We start from the raw sequence: 10,730 nt of genomic DNA, 5'->3' as shown, positions 1-10,730 counted from the left end.
GGCATTAAATTACCTTCATATGTTAGAGCTAAACTCTGCAGGAAGGTGTTTTTCGTGGGCCAAATTTGAGTATCCTGCCCTGAACCTTCTCGGTCTTCCTCGGAGTCCGCACTTTCGTGACGTAATCCAGCTTTGACTGTCGGGTAGAAGTCTGCTGCGGAGATCGCCCCAGTGCAAACCCAAATATTAACCTTTCGTAACCCATAACAGGTGCACTTTAAAAAAAGCACGTCATATAATGAGCTGACTTGGCAACACTGAAGGGTTAATAATGTAGGGTTAATAATGTTTGTGCGCTAGAGGCAGCGCGAGACTTAGACAGTATGGGTAAGTTAGCGGTTCTCTCGCTGTCTGTTGCAGCTCTCGCAGTTTTGATCGGAGAAAGACTCATTACGTTAAGGTTGGTTGAAATGTACGATCGTATTTATATTTTCTTTGGCTATACGCTATTCTGATCTTTGCTGCTACTTATATGAATTGGTGTTTATATGTAATTTTTGCACATGACAATAATCATAGCAATATATATTATATATGACTATATATGTTTTGTATTCTGTACAGGCATTTATCACTTTACTACAGAGAACCCACCCAGAAATACCTTCCAAACTGTCACCACATAGAGGGCATAGGTAAACCTTGTATTGATTTCCATGTTTTCTGGTCACGTGTCATTTCATGAACTGAATTTACCAGTCTGGAGCTAATGCACTCTTATTTATGCAATTCTAAATCCGAAGGGAAAAAAAGAATAGTGTAGGCTCAGTTTTGTAGTGTTTTGCTTTTAAAAATGATTATGTAATTGAGTTTCTGTCACTGACTTGTTTTTTGTTAAACAGAATGTGGGGCTGAAGATATCACAATACTTGCTAATGGACTGGCCTTTCTGAGCACTGTATGTCATAAAACTGGGTTGTTAGAGTACATAGCTGTTAAAAGTTCATTATATAGATTTGAATATTAAAAAATACAATTGTATTTTTAAATGCAACTATATTTATGCTTAGTGCGTTAAGCATCCAGACTTACCGTCCTATTCAGATGACCCTGGAAAGATCTACACCCTGAATCTGTTGGATTCTAAAATGAAAATTAAAGCAATGAACGTCAAGGGAGACTTAGACAAAGACTATTTTAATCCACATGGAATCAGCCTGTACACGGATGACAAAGGTTTGCCATTTTTATTCAATAAATGTATATATAAACAAGAAAAGTTAAATTCAAAGTCAAAGTCAAAGTCACCTTTATTTATATAGCGCTTTAAACAAAATACATTGCGTCAAAGCAACTGAACAACATTCATTAGGAAAACAGTGTCAATAATGAAAAAATGATAGTTAAAGGCAGTTCATTATTGAATTCAGTTATGTCATCTCTGTTCAATTAAATAGTGTCTGTGCATTTATTTGCAATCAAGTCAACGATATCGCTGTAGATGAAGTGTCCCCAACTAAGCAAGCCAGAGGCGACAGCGGCAAGGAACCGAAACTCCATCGGTGACAGAATGGAGAAAAAAACCTTGGGAGAAACCAGGCTCAGTTGGGGGGCCAGTTCTCCTCTGACCAGACGAAACCAGTAGTTCAATTCCAGGCTGCAGCAAAGTCAGATTGTGCAGAAGAATCATCTGTTTCCTGTGGTCTTGTCCTGGTGCTCCTTTGAGACAAGGTCTTTACAGGGGATCTGTATCTGGGGCTCTAGTTCAATAATTCCTTATTGAACTGTGTATACTTATATTGATATTACATAATATTACCTGCACACACAAAAAGTAGTTATTCTGAAATGTTACAACGATATTAAACGGATTATTGTGAATGAACCTAAGTGTATCAATTCTTCTCTCACTACAGATGGTGCCGTATACCTATTTGTTGTTAATCATCCTCAAGGCAACAGTCAAGTGGAGATTTTTCGATTTGTTGAGGATGAAAATGCTCTTCAGTACATCAAGACCATCAAGCATGAACTCCTGCACAAGTATGTGCTCCATTAAACCACAATAATGCTTTATAACACCCTAGACCTAAAGTATAAATTCCAGTTATTTATCTGCATTTGTTAGTGTGAATGATATAGTCGCTGTGGGGACTGAAAGCTTTTATGCCACCAATGATCATTACTTCACTAATGGGATTCTCAAGTTTGTGGAGCCGTTTCTGTCTTTGCCCTGGTGTGACGTTGTCTACTACAGCCCTCAGACCGTGCAGGTTGTGGCAGGGGGCTTCTTGCTCGCCAACGGCATAAATATCTCCCCTGACAAAAGGCAAGTTCCAGGGAAAAAAAAAAGATTTTCATATCAATTAAATTTGATCAATCATTAATGCACAATCATGTCCTGTTTATATGTTATCAATACAATTAAGCTGTCATTTCAGGCATTTATATGCGTCAGATCTTCTGAAGCACAAAATTGTTGTCTTGGAAATACAGAAAAACACTGTATTGTCTCATATAAAGGTAAACATCAAACTACATGAAATGTTCACTCATTATTTTATCCCATACAGAATCATTTTTCATAGGCTAAAGTATAGAATTTAAGCTTTAATGTGTTAGCTTTTGTTAGTTTTTTTAATAAAAATAACAACAATTATTCCTGCTAGTGCTTATATAATGGCTTGTTAATTTCTCTTACCCAGGAGGTTGACGTGGGGTCACTGTGTGACAACATTGAGGTGGACCGTGAATCTGGAGATCTATGGCTGGGCTGCCACCCAAATGGTCGCAATTGGTCACTTCAAGATCCAAATAATCCACCTGGATCTGAGGTGTGCGAATATATGTATTGTGTGGTGTTTAGCGCTCAAATATGATGAGCTGTCATGTTTCCATGTCTTTCCACTTTCTCTTCCCACTGTTTCCTGTCTACTCTCAGCTGTCTCTGAGTTACAAATCTGTAACATACACATATTCTCTTGTAGGTTATCAGGATTGAGAACATCCTCTCTGAAAAGCCCAAGGTAACCCAGGTATATGCAGATGATGGCAGTGTGATCATTGCTTCTTCGGTGGCAACAACATATGGAGGAAAGCAGCTCATAGGAACAGTTTATCAGAAAGCTCTGATCTGTGACCTTAAGTAGTGTATATACTTACTGGAAAGAATAAATATTGGCTCATCTGTTTGAAAGATTTTGTCTGAATAGTGTCATTTCAGAGACTACATGTTTGCTGCGCAAACAAAAACAAGACCAACTAATAATATATAGGTAATAATTAACCTGAAATTTCAGTTGCACCTTTTGTACTGTAAAGTGAGAAAAATCAATTCACACAATAGGCCTATTTTGGCTTGACAGACTGTTTGGATTGATTATAAACCCTTCTATCTCTCTACTAAATATATGAGCTTAAAAAAGGGTGTCTCAAATCTTGTCCCGGAGGGCCAATGTCCTGCAGAGTTTAGCTCCAGCCTTGATCAAACTCACCTACCTGTGATTTTCTAATTATCCCGAAGACATTGATTAGCATGCTCAGGTGTGTTTGATTAGGGTTAGAGCTTAACTCTGCAGGAAACTGGATCTTTTGGGCCAGATTTGATGATCCCTGGCTTAAAGCAAGAGTTAAACTTCACTAGACTAGGCATATGTTGTCAATAGCTATCACTAGTTGATTGTGTAAAAATATATAGCCTATTTTATCAGTTTGTGATGTCCATGCAACACAGAACCATTACTAACAGGGTTAGGGGTTATTCCCATGGCAATTAAAAACTATATTCTTATTACAAACCACCAATTAGGTTAGGTTCAACCTTCACATAAAGGCATCTTTTGTGAAAAAAAAAACGTTTCTGTACGAAACATATCATATGAAAGTAATCATACCTTGTAAAATAGTTATTTTTCCTCTGGGTTGATTTGACACATTCTAAATGAACTTTACAAACAATATATATGTTAATCACGTCTTGGCTGGTTTGAAAGAAATCGAAAACAACCAAATAAATGCAACAGCATGTAACCAATAAGCAGAACTGAATTCTGGAATTTATTACAAAAACAAAAACCACGACTGTGCATTTATGCATTTGTACGTAGTAGCCTACAAAAAATCGCGCATAAAAAGCGGTCATGGCAACACTGAAGGGTTAATCATGTTTGTGCGCTAGAGGCAGCGCGAGAGTTAGACAGTATGGGTAAGTTAGCGGTTCTCTCGCTGTCTGTTGCAGCTCTCGCAGTTTTGATCGGAGAAAGACTCATTACGTTAAGGTTGGTTGATATGTACGATCGAATTGATATAATAATGACTTGCGATTACTTTTATTTACATACCAAACTTTATAACTATTGCAGTAAATGTTTTCTTTGACTGCACGCTGTTCTAATCTTCGTTTCTTCTTACTGACATTTTTAGTGTTTATACATAATTACTGAACATGACAATAATCATAGGAATATCTTTTATATATGTAGTTTTGTCTTCTCCACAGGCATGCATCACTTTCCTACAGAGAACTCACCCAGAACTACCTTCCAAACTGTCACCATATAGAGGGCATAGGTAAGTAAACTGAACTGATTGCATTCTTTTCTGGTCACGTGTCCGTTTGCTGGACTGAATTTACCAGCTTGGAGCTAATGCAGTGTTACTTATCCAATTATAAATGTGAGATGCATGTAAAATAAGGTTTTACTGGTGAAGTGTAAGTTTTGCTTTTGTAATTATTCTTGTAATTGAGTAAAGAGCATTTGAAGAAGCATATGTGCAGGTTTCTTACACTGCAAATGCAGATGTAGTGGTGATCTGTAGTGTGCTATTTTTGTTTTAAACAGAATATGGTGCTGAAGATATCACCGTACTTGAAAATGGACTGGCCTTTCTGAGCACTGTATGGCATAATGACAAAATCATTACTGACTAATAATCTCATGTTAGCAACAATAGTTTTTACTATTTTGACCGTTAAATAGAACTATATTGTTAAACATGTTCAAATTACTTAAACATAGGGCTTGAAATATCCAGGCTTACCATCCTATTCAGATGACCCTGGAAAGATCTACACCCTGAATCTACTGGATTCTAAAATGAAAATTAAAACAATGAACATCAAGGGAGACTTGGACAAAGACTCTTTTAATCCACATGGAATCAGCCTGTACACGGATGACAAAGGTTTGCTTTTTTTTTATTCAATGAATGTGTGCATGAACAAGGAAAGTTTTCTTCTTTATTGAGTTTTATATACTTGCATTGATATTACAATTTAAAATACCTACACACACAAGAAGTAGTTATTGTGTAGTGTTAAAACTATATTGTGGACGATTGTGAATTAACCTAAAAAAAAGTATCAATTCTTCTCTCACTACAGATGGTGCCGTATACCTATTTGTTGTTAATCATCCTCAAGGCAACAGTCAAGTGGAGATTTTTCGTTTTGTTGAGGATGAAAATGCTCTTCAGTACATCAAGACCATCAAGCATGAACTCCTGCACAAGTATGTGCTCCATTAAACCACAATAATGCTTTATAACACCCTAGACCTAAAGTATAAATTCCAGTTATTTATCTGCATTTGTTAGTGTGAATGATATAGTCGCTGTGGGGACTGAAAGCTTTTATGCCACCAATGATCATTACTTCACTAATGGGATTCTCAAGTTTGTGGAGCCGTTTCTGTCTTTGCCCTGGTGTGACGTTGTCTACTACAGCCCTCAGACCGTGCAGGTTGTGGCAGGGGGCTTCTTGCTCGCCAACGGCATAAATATCTCCCCTGACAAAAGGCAAGTTCCAGGGAAAAAAAAAAGATTTTCATATCAATTAAATTTGATCAATCATTAATGCACAATCATGTCCTGTTTATATGTTATCAATACAATTAAGCTGTCATTTCAGGCATTTATATGCGTCAGATCTTCTGAAGCACAAAATTGTTGTCTTGGAAATACAGAAAAACACTGTATTGTCTCATATAAAGGTAAACATCAAACTACATGAAATGTTCACTCATTATTTTATCCCATACAGAATCATTTTTCATAGGCTAAAGTATAGAATTTAAGCTTTAATGTGTTAGCTTTTGTTAGTTTTTTTAATAAAAATAACAACAATTATTCCTGCTAGTGCTTATATAATGGCTTGTTAATTTCTCTTACCCAGGAGGTTGACGTGGGGTCACTGTGTGACAACATTGAGGTGGACCGTGAATCTGGAGATCTATGGCTGGGCTGCCACCCAAATGGTCGCAATTGGTCACTTCAAGATCCAAATAATCCACCTGGATCTGAGGTGTGCGAATATATGTATTGTGTGGTGTTTAGCGCTCAAATATGATGAGCTGTCATGTTTCCATGTCTTTCCACTTTCTCTTCCCACTGTTTCCTGTCTACTCTCAGCTGTCTCTGAGTTACAAATCTGTAACATACACATATTCTCTTGTAGGTTATCAGGATTGAGAACATCCTCTCTGAAAAGCCCAAGGTAACCCAGGTATATGCAGATGATGGCAGTGTGATCATTGCTTCTTCGGTGGCAACAACATATGGAGGAAAGCAGCTCATAGGAACAGTTTATCAGAAAGCTCTGATCTGTGACCTTAAGTAGTGTATATACTTACTGGAAAGAATAAATATTGGCTCATCTGTTTGAAAGATTTTGTCTGAATAGTGTCATTTCAGAGACTACATGTTTGCTGCGCAAACAAAAACAAGACCAACTAATAATATATAGGTAATAATTAACCTGAAATTTCAGTTGCACCTTTTGTACTGTAAAGTGAGAAAAATCAATTCACACAATAGGCCTATTTTGGCTTGACAGACTGTTTGGATTGATTATAAACCCTTCTATCTCTCTACTAAATATATGAGCTTAAAAAAGGGTGTCTCAAATCTTGTCCCGGAGGGCCAATGTCCTGCAGAGTTTAGCTCCAGCCTTGATCAAACTCACCTACCTGTGATTTTCTAATTATCCCGAAGACATTGATTAGCATGCTCAGGTGTGTTTGATTAGGGTTAGAGCTTAACTCTGCAGGAAACTGGATCTTTTGGGCCAGATTTGATGATCCCTGGCTTAAAGCAAGAGTTAAACTTCACTAGACTAGGCATATGTTGTCAATAGCTATCACTAGTTGATTGTGTAAAAATATATAGCCTATTTTATCAGTTTGTGATGTCCATGCAACACAGAACCATTACTAACAGGGTTAGGGGTTATTCCCATGGCAATTAAAAACTATATTCTTATTACAAACCACCAATTAGGTTAGGTTCAACCTTCACATAAAGGCATCTTTTGTGAAAAAAAAAACGTTTCTGTACGAAACATATCATATGAAAGTAATCATACCTTGTAAAATAGTTATTTTTCCTCTGGGTTGATTTGACACATTCTAAATGAACTTTACAAACAATATATATGTTAATCACGTCTTGGCTGGTTTGAAAGAAATCGAAAACAACCAAATAAATGCAACAGCATGTAACCAATAAGCAGAACTGAATTCTGGAATTTATTACAAAAACAAAAACCACGACTGTGCATTTATGCATTTGTACGTAGTAGCCTACAAAAAATCGCGCATAAAAAGCGGTCATGGCAACACTGAAGGGTTAATCATGTTTGTGCGCTAGAGGCAGCGCGAGAGTTAGACAGTATGGGTAAGTTAGCGGTTCTCTCGCTGTCTGTTGCAGCTCTCGCAGTTTTGATCGGAGAAAGACTCATTACGTTAAGGTTGGTTGATATGTACGATCGAATTGATATAATAATGACTTGCGATTACTTTTATTTACATACCAAACTTTATAACTATTGCAGTAAATGTTTTCTTTGACTGCACGCTGTTCTAATCTTCGTTTCTTCTTACTGACATTTTTAGTGTTTATACATAATTACTGAACATGACAATAATCATAGGAATATCTTTTATATATGTAGTTTTGTCTTCTCCACAGGCATGCATCACTTTCCTACAGAGAACTCACCCAGAACTACCTTCCAAACTGTCACCATATAGAGGGCATAGGTAAGTAAACTGAACTGATTGCATTCTTTTCTGGTCACGTGTCCGTTTGCTGGACTGAATTTACCAGCTTGGAGCTAATGCAGTGTTACTTATCCAATTATAAATGTGAGATGCATGTAAAATAAGGTTTTACTGGTGAAGTGTAAGTTTTGCTTTTGTAATTATTCTTGTAATTGAGTAAAGAGCATTTGAAGAAGCATATGTGCAGGTTTCTTACACTGCAAATGCAGATGTAGTGGTGATCTGTAGTGTGCTATTTTTGTTTTAAACAGAATATGGTGCTGAAGATATCACCGTACTTGAAAATGGACTGGCCTTTCTGAGCACTGTATGGCATAATGACAAAATCATTACTGACTAATAATCTCATGTTAGCAACAATAGTTTTTACTATTTTGACCGTTAAATAGAACTATATTGTTAAACATGTTCAAATTACTTAAACATAGGGCTTGAAATATCCAGGCTTACCATCCTATTCAGATGACCCTGGAAAGATCTACACCCTGAATCTACTGGATTCTAAAATGAAAATTAAAACAATGAACATCAAGGGAGACTTGGACAAAGACTCTTTTAATCCACATGGAATCAGCCTGTACACGGATGACAAAGGTTTGCTTTTTTTTTATTCAATGAATGTGTGCATGAACAAGGAAAGTTTTCTTCTTTATTGAGTTTTATATACTTGCATTGATATTACAATTTAAAATACCTACACACACAAGAAGTAGTTATTGTGTAGTGTTAAAACTATATTGTGGACGATTGTGAATTAACCTAAAAAAAAGTATCAATTCTTCTCTCACTACAGATGGTGCCGTATACCTATTTGTTGTTAATCATCCTCAAGGCAACAGTCAAGTGGAGATTTTTCGTTTTGTTGAGGATGAAAATGCTCTTCAGTACATCAAGACCATCAAGCATGAACTCCTGCACAAGTATGTGCTCCATTAAACCACAATAATGCTTTATAACACCCTAGACCTAAAGTATAAATTCCAGTTATTTATCTGCATTTGTTAGTGTGAATGATATAGTCGCTGTGGGGACTGAAAGCTTTTATGCCACCAATGATCATTACTTCACTAATGGGATTCTCAAGTTTGTGGAGCCGTTTCTGTCTTTGCCCTGGTGTGACGTTGTCTACTACAGCCCTCAGACCGTGCAGGTTGTGGCAGGGGGCTTCTTGCTCGCCAACGGCATAAATATCTCCCCTGACAAAAGGCAAGTTCCAGGGTAAAAAAACAAGCTTTGCATTTATAAAAGCAAAGCATAGTGTAATATTACCATCAAAGCATCATTGCATTATTATGTCCTGTTTATATGTTGTTAATACGATTAAAATGTCATTTCAGGCATTTATATGTGTCAGATCTTCTGAAGCACAAAATTGTTGTCTTGGAAATACAGAAAAACACTGTATTGTCTCATATAAAGGTAAACATCAAACTACATGAAATGTTTACACCTTATTTTTCCCCCAAATAGAATATTGGTATCTATTTAAGTATAGAATTGTTAGTTGTGTTAGCTTCAGACATAACAAACATAAAACAATTTAATAGTTTTTTTTACTTTGAATAAGAGAACTACTCCTATTGCTAATATTACTGCATTGTACATTTTCTTACCAGGACGTTGATGTGGGGTCACTGTGTGACAACATTGAGGTGGACCGTGAATCTGGAGATCTATGGCTGGGCTGCCACCCAAACGGTCTTAAATGTGTATTTCATGATCCAAATGATCCACCTGGTTCTGAGGTTTGTGAATATATGTATTGTGTGGTGTTTAGCGCTCAAATATGATGAGCGGTCATGTTTCCATGTCTTTCCACTTTCTCTTCCCACTGTTTACTGTCTACTCTCAGCTGTCTCTGAGTTACAAATCTGTAACATACACATATTCTCTTGTAGGTTATCAGGATTGAGAACATCCTCTCTGAAAAGCCCAAGGTAACCCACGTATATGCAGATGATGGCAGTGTGATCATTGCTTCTTCGGTGGCAACAACATATGGAGGAAAGCAGCTCATAGGAACAGTTTATCAGAAAGCTCTGATCTGTGACCTTAAGTAGTGTATATACTTACTGGAAAGAATAAATATTGGCTCAGCTGTTTGAAAGATTTTGTCTAAATAGTGTCATTTTCAGCGGAACACAAAACAAAGTCGAGGCCTTTTGTAGGGTAGTTTTAAAAATCAATCCATACTATAAAAACTTGGCTTAACACTGGATGATTGGGTTGCAATCTACTAGATATGTGAGTTTGAAGTATAACTTGACTTAGTATAAGTTGTTAGTAGCTGTCTGACACTTGATATTTATTTCTTGAGTGTATATACTTGAGAATATAAAATTATTCATCAATTTATAATGTACATGCAACCCAAATAACCATTTGCCAAAACACTTTCACTGAAATTGGCAAATATTTTGTGAAAATGGACAATAGTTACTAATTTGTATGAATTTAGTTAGGCCATTAGTAAGGCCGCTATAGGCAGAGCGGTAAATAAAGTGTGCCTTACTCCTGTGCATTTTCTGAGAATTGTGTAGTTTCCCTGAGTACAAACCCCTTGAAAATGATAATGATTCCATACAGCTGATTACTGTATGGAATAGAATGATGCAGGAAGGGTAGATCGAGATAGGCCTAAATGTTGTAACCACCACCACAGTTGTTTAATAAACACAAATTTTTTGCAATTTATTTGGTCATTTTTATTTCTTAGAAAAGCAAGTTATTATT

General features: G+C 36.6%; 3 protein-coding genes and 1 long non-coding RNA gene across 4 annotated transcripts; 3 read left to right on the top strand and 1 right to left on the bottom strand.

Moving 5' to 3' along the window:
• Positions 1-203: 203 nt before the first annotated feature.
• On the top strand, positions 204-3,138 carry LOC132158400 (serum paraoxonase/arylesterase 2-like). Its single transcript, XM_059567789.1, has 9 exons — positions 204-400; positions 565-635; positions 843-898; positions 1,011-1,176; positions 1,857-1,983; positions 2,069-2,269; positions 2,382-2,463; positions 2,646-2,774; positions 2,928-3,138. Exons 1-9 carry the CDS (start codon positions 324-326, stop codon positions 3,087-3,089), a joined length of 1,071 nt encoding a protein of 356 aa, XP_059423772.1. The 5' UTR covers positions 204-323; the 3' UTR covers positions 3,090-3,138.
• Positions 3,139-4,028: 890 nt separating this feature from the next.
• On the top strand, positions 4,029-6,605 carry LOC132158398 (serum paraoxonase/arylesterase 2-like). The gene is made up of 9 exons (XM_059567788.1): positions 4,029-4,217; positions 4,439-4,509; positions 4,782-4,837; positions 4,959-5,124; positions 5,324-5,450; positions 5,536-5,736; positions 5,849-5,930; positions 6,113-6,241; positions 6,395-6,605. Exons 1-9 carry the CDS (start codon positions 4,141-4,143, stop codon positions 6,554-6,556), a joined length of 1,071 nt encoding a protein of 356 aa, XP_059423771.1. The 5' UTR covers positions 4,029-4,140; the 3' UTR covers positions 6,557-6,605.
• Positions 5,167-6,660, bottom strand: LOC132158399 (uncharacterized). The gene is made up of 2 exons (XR_009437685.1): positions 6,570-6,660; positions 5,167-6,367 (listed from the first exon to the last, which is right to left on the bottom strand). It is a non-coding gene; the product is annotated as an uncharacterized LOC132158399 (long non-coding RNA).
• An 849-nt stretch (positions 6,661-7,509) lies between these two features.
• LOC132158396 (serum paraoxonase/arylesterase 2-like) lies at positions 7,510-10,106 on the top strand. The gene is made up of 9 exons (XM_059567787.1): positions 7,510-7,684; positions 7,906-7,976; positions 8,249-8,304; positions 8,426-8,591; positions 8,791-8,917; positions 9,003-9,203; positions 9,335-9,416; positions 9,614-9,742; positions 9,896-10,106. Exons 1-9 carry the CDS (start codon positions 7,608-7,610, stop codon positions 10,055-10,057), a joined length of 1,071 nt encoding a protein of 356 aa, XP_059423770.1. The 5' UTR covers positions 7,510-7,607; the 3' UTR covers positions 10,058-10,106.
• Positions 10,107-10,730: the final 624 nt, after the last annotated feature.

Source organism: Carassius carassius, chromosome 15 (assembly GCF_963082965.1).
Source record: "Carassius carassius chromosome 15, fCarCar2.1, whole genome shotgun sequence".
NCBI lineage: Eukaryota > Metazoa > Chordata > Actinopteri > Cypriniformes > Cyprinidae > Carassius > Carassius carassius.
Note: the sequence above shows the minus strand (reverse complement) of the source record. Positions and strands in the feature narration are given on the sequence as shown.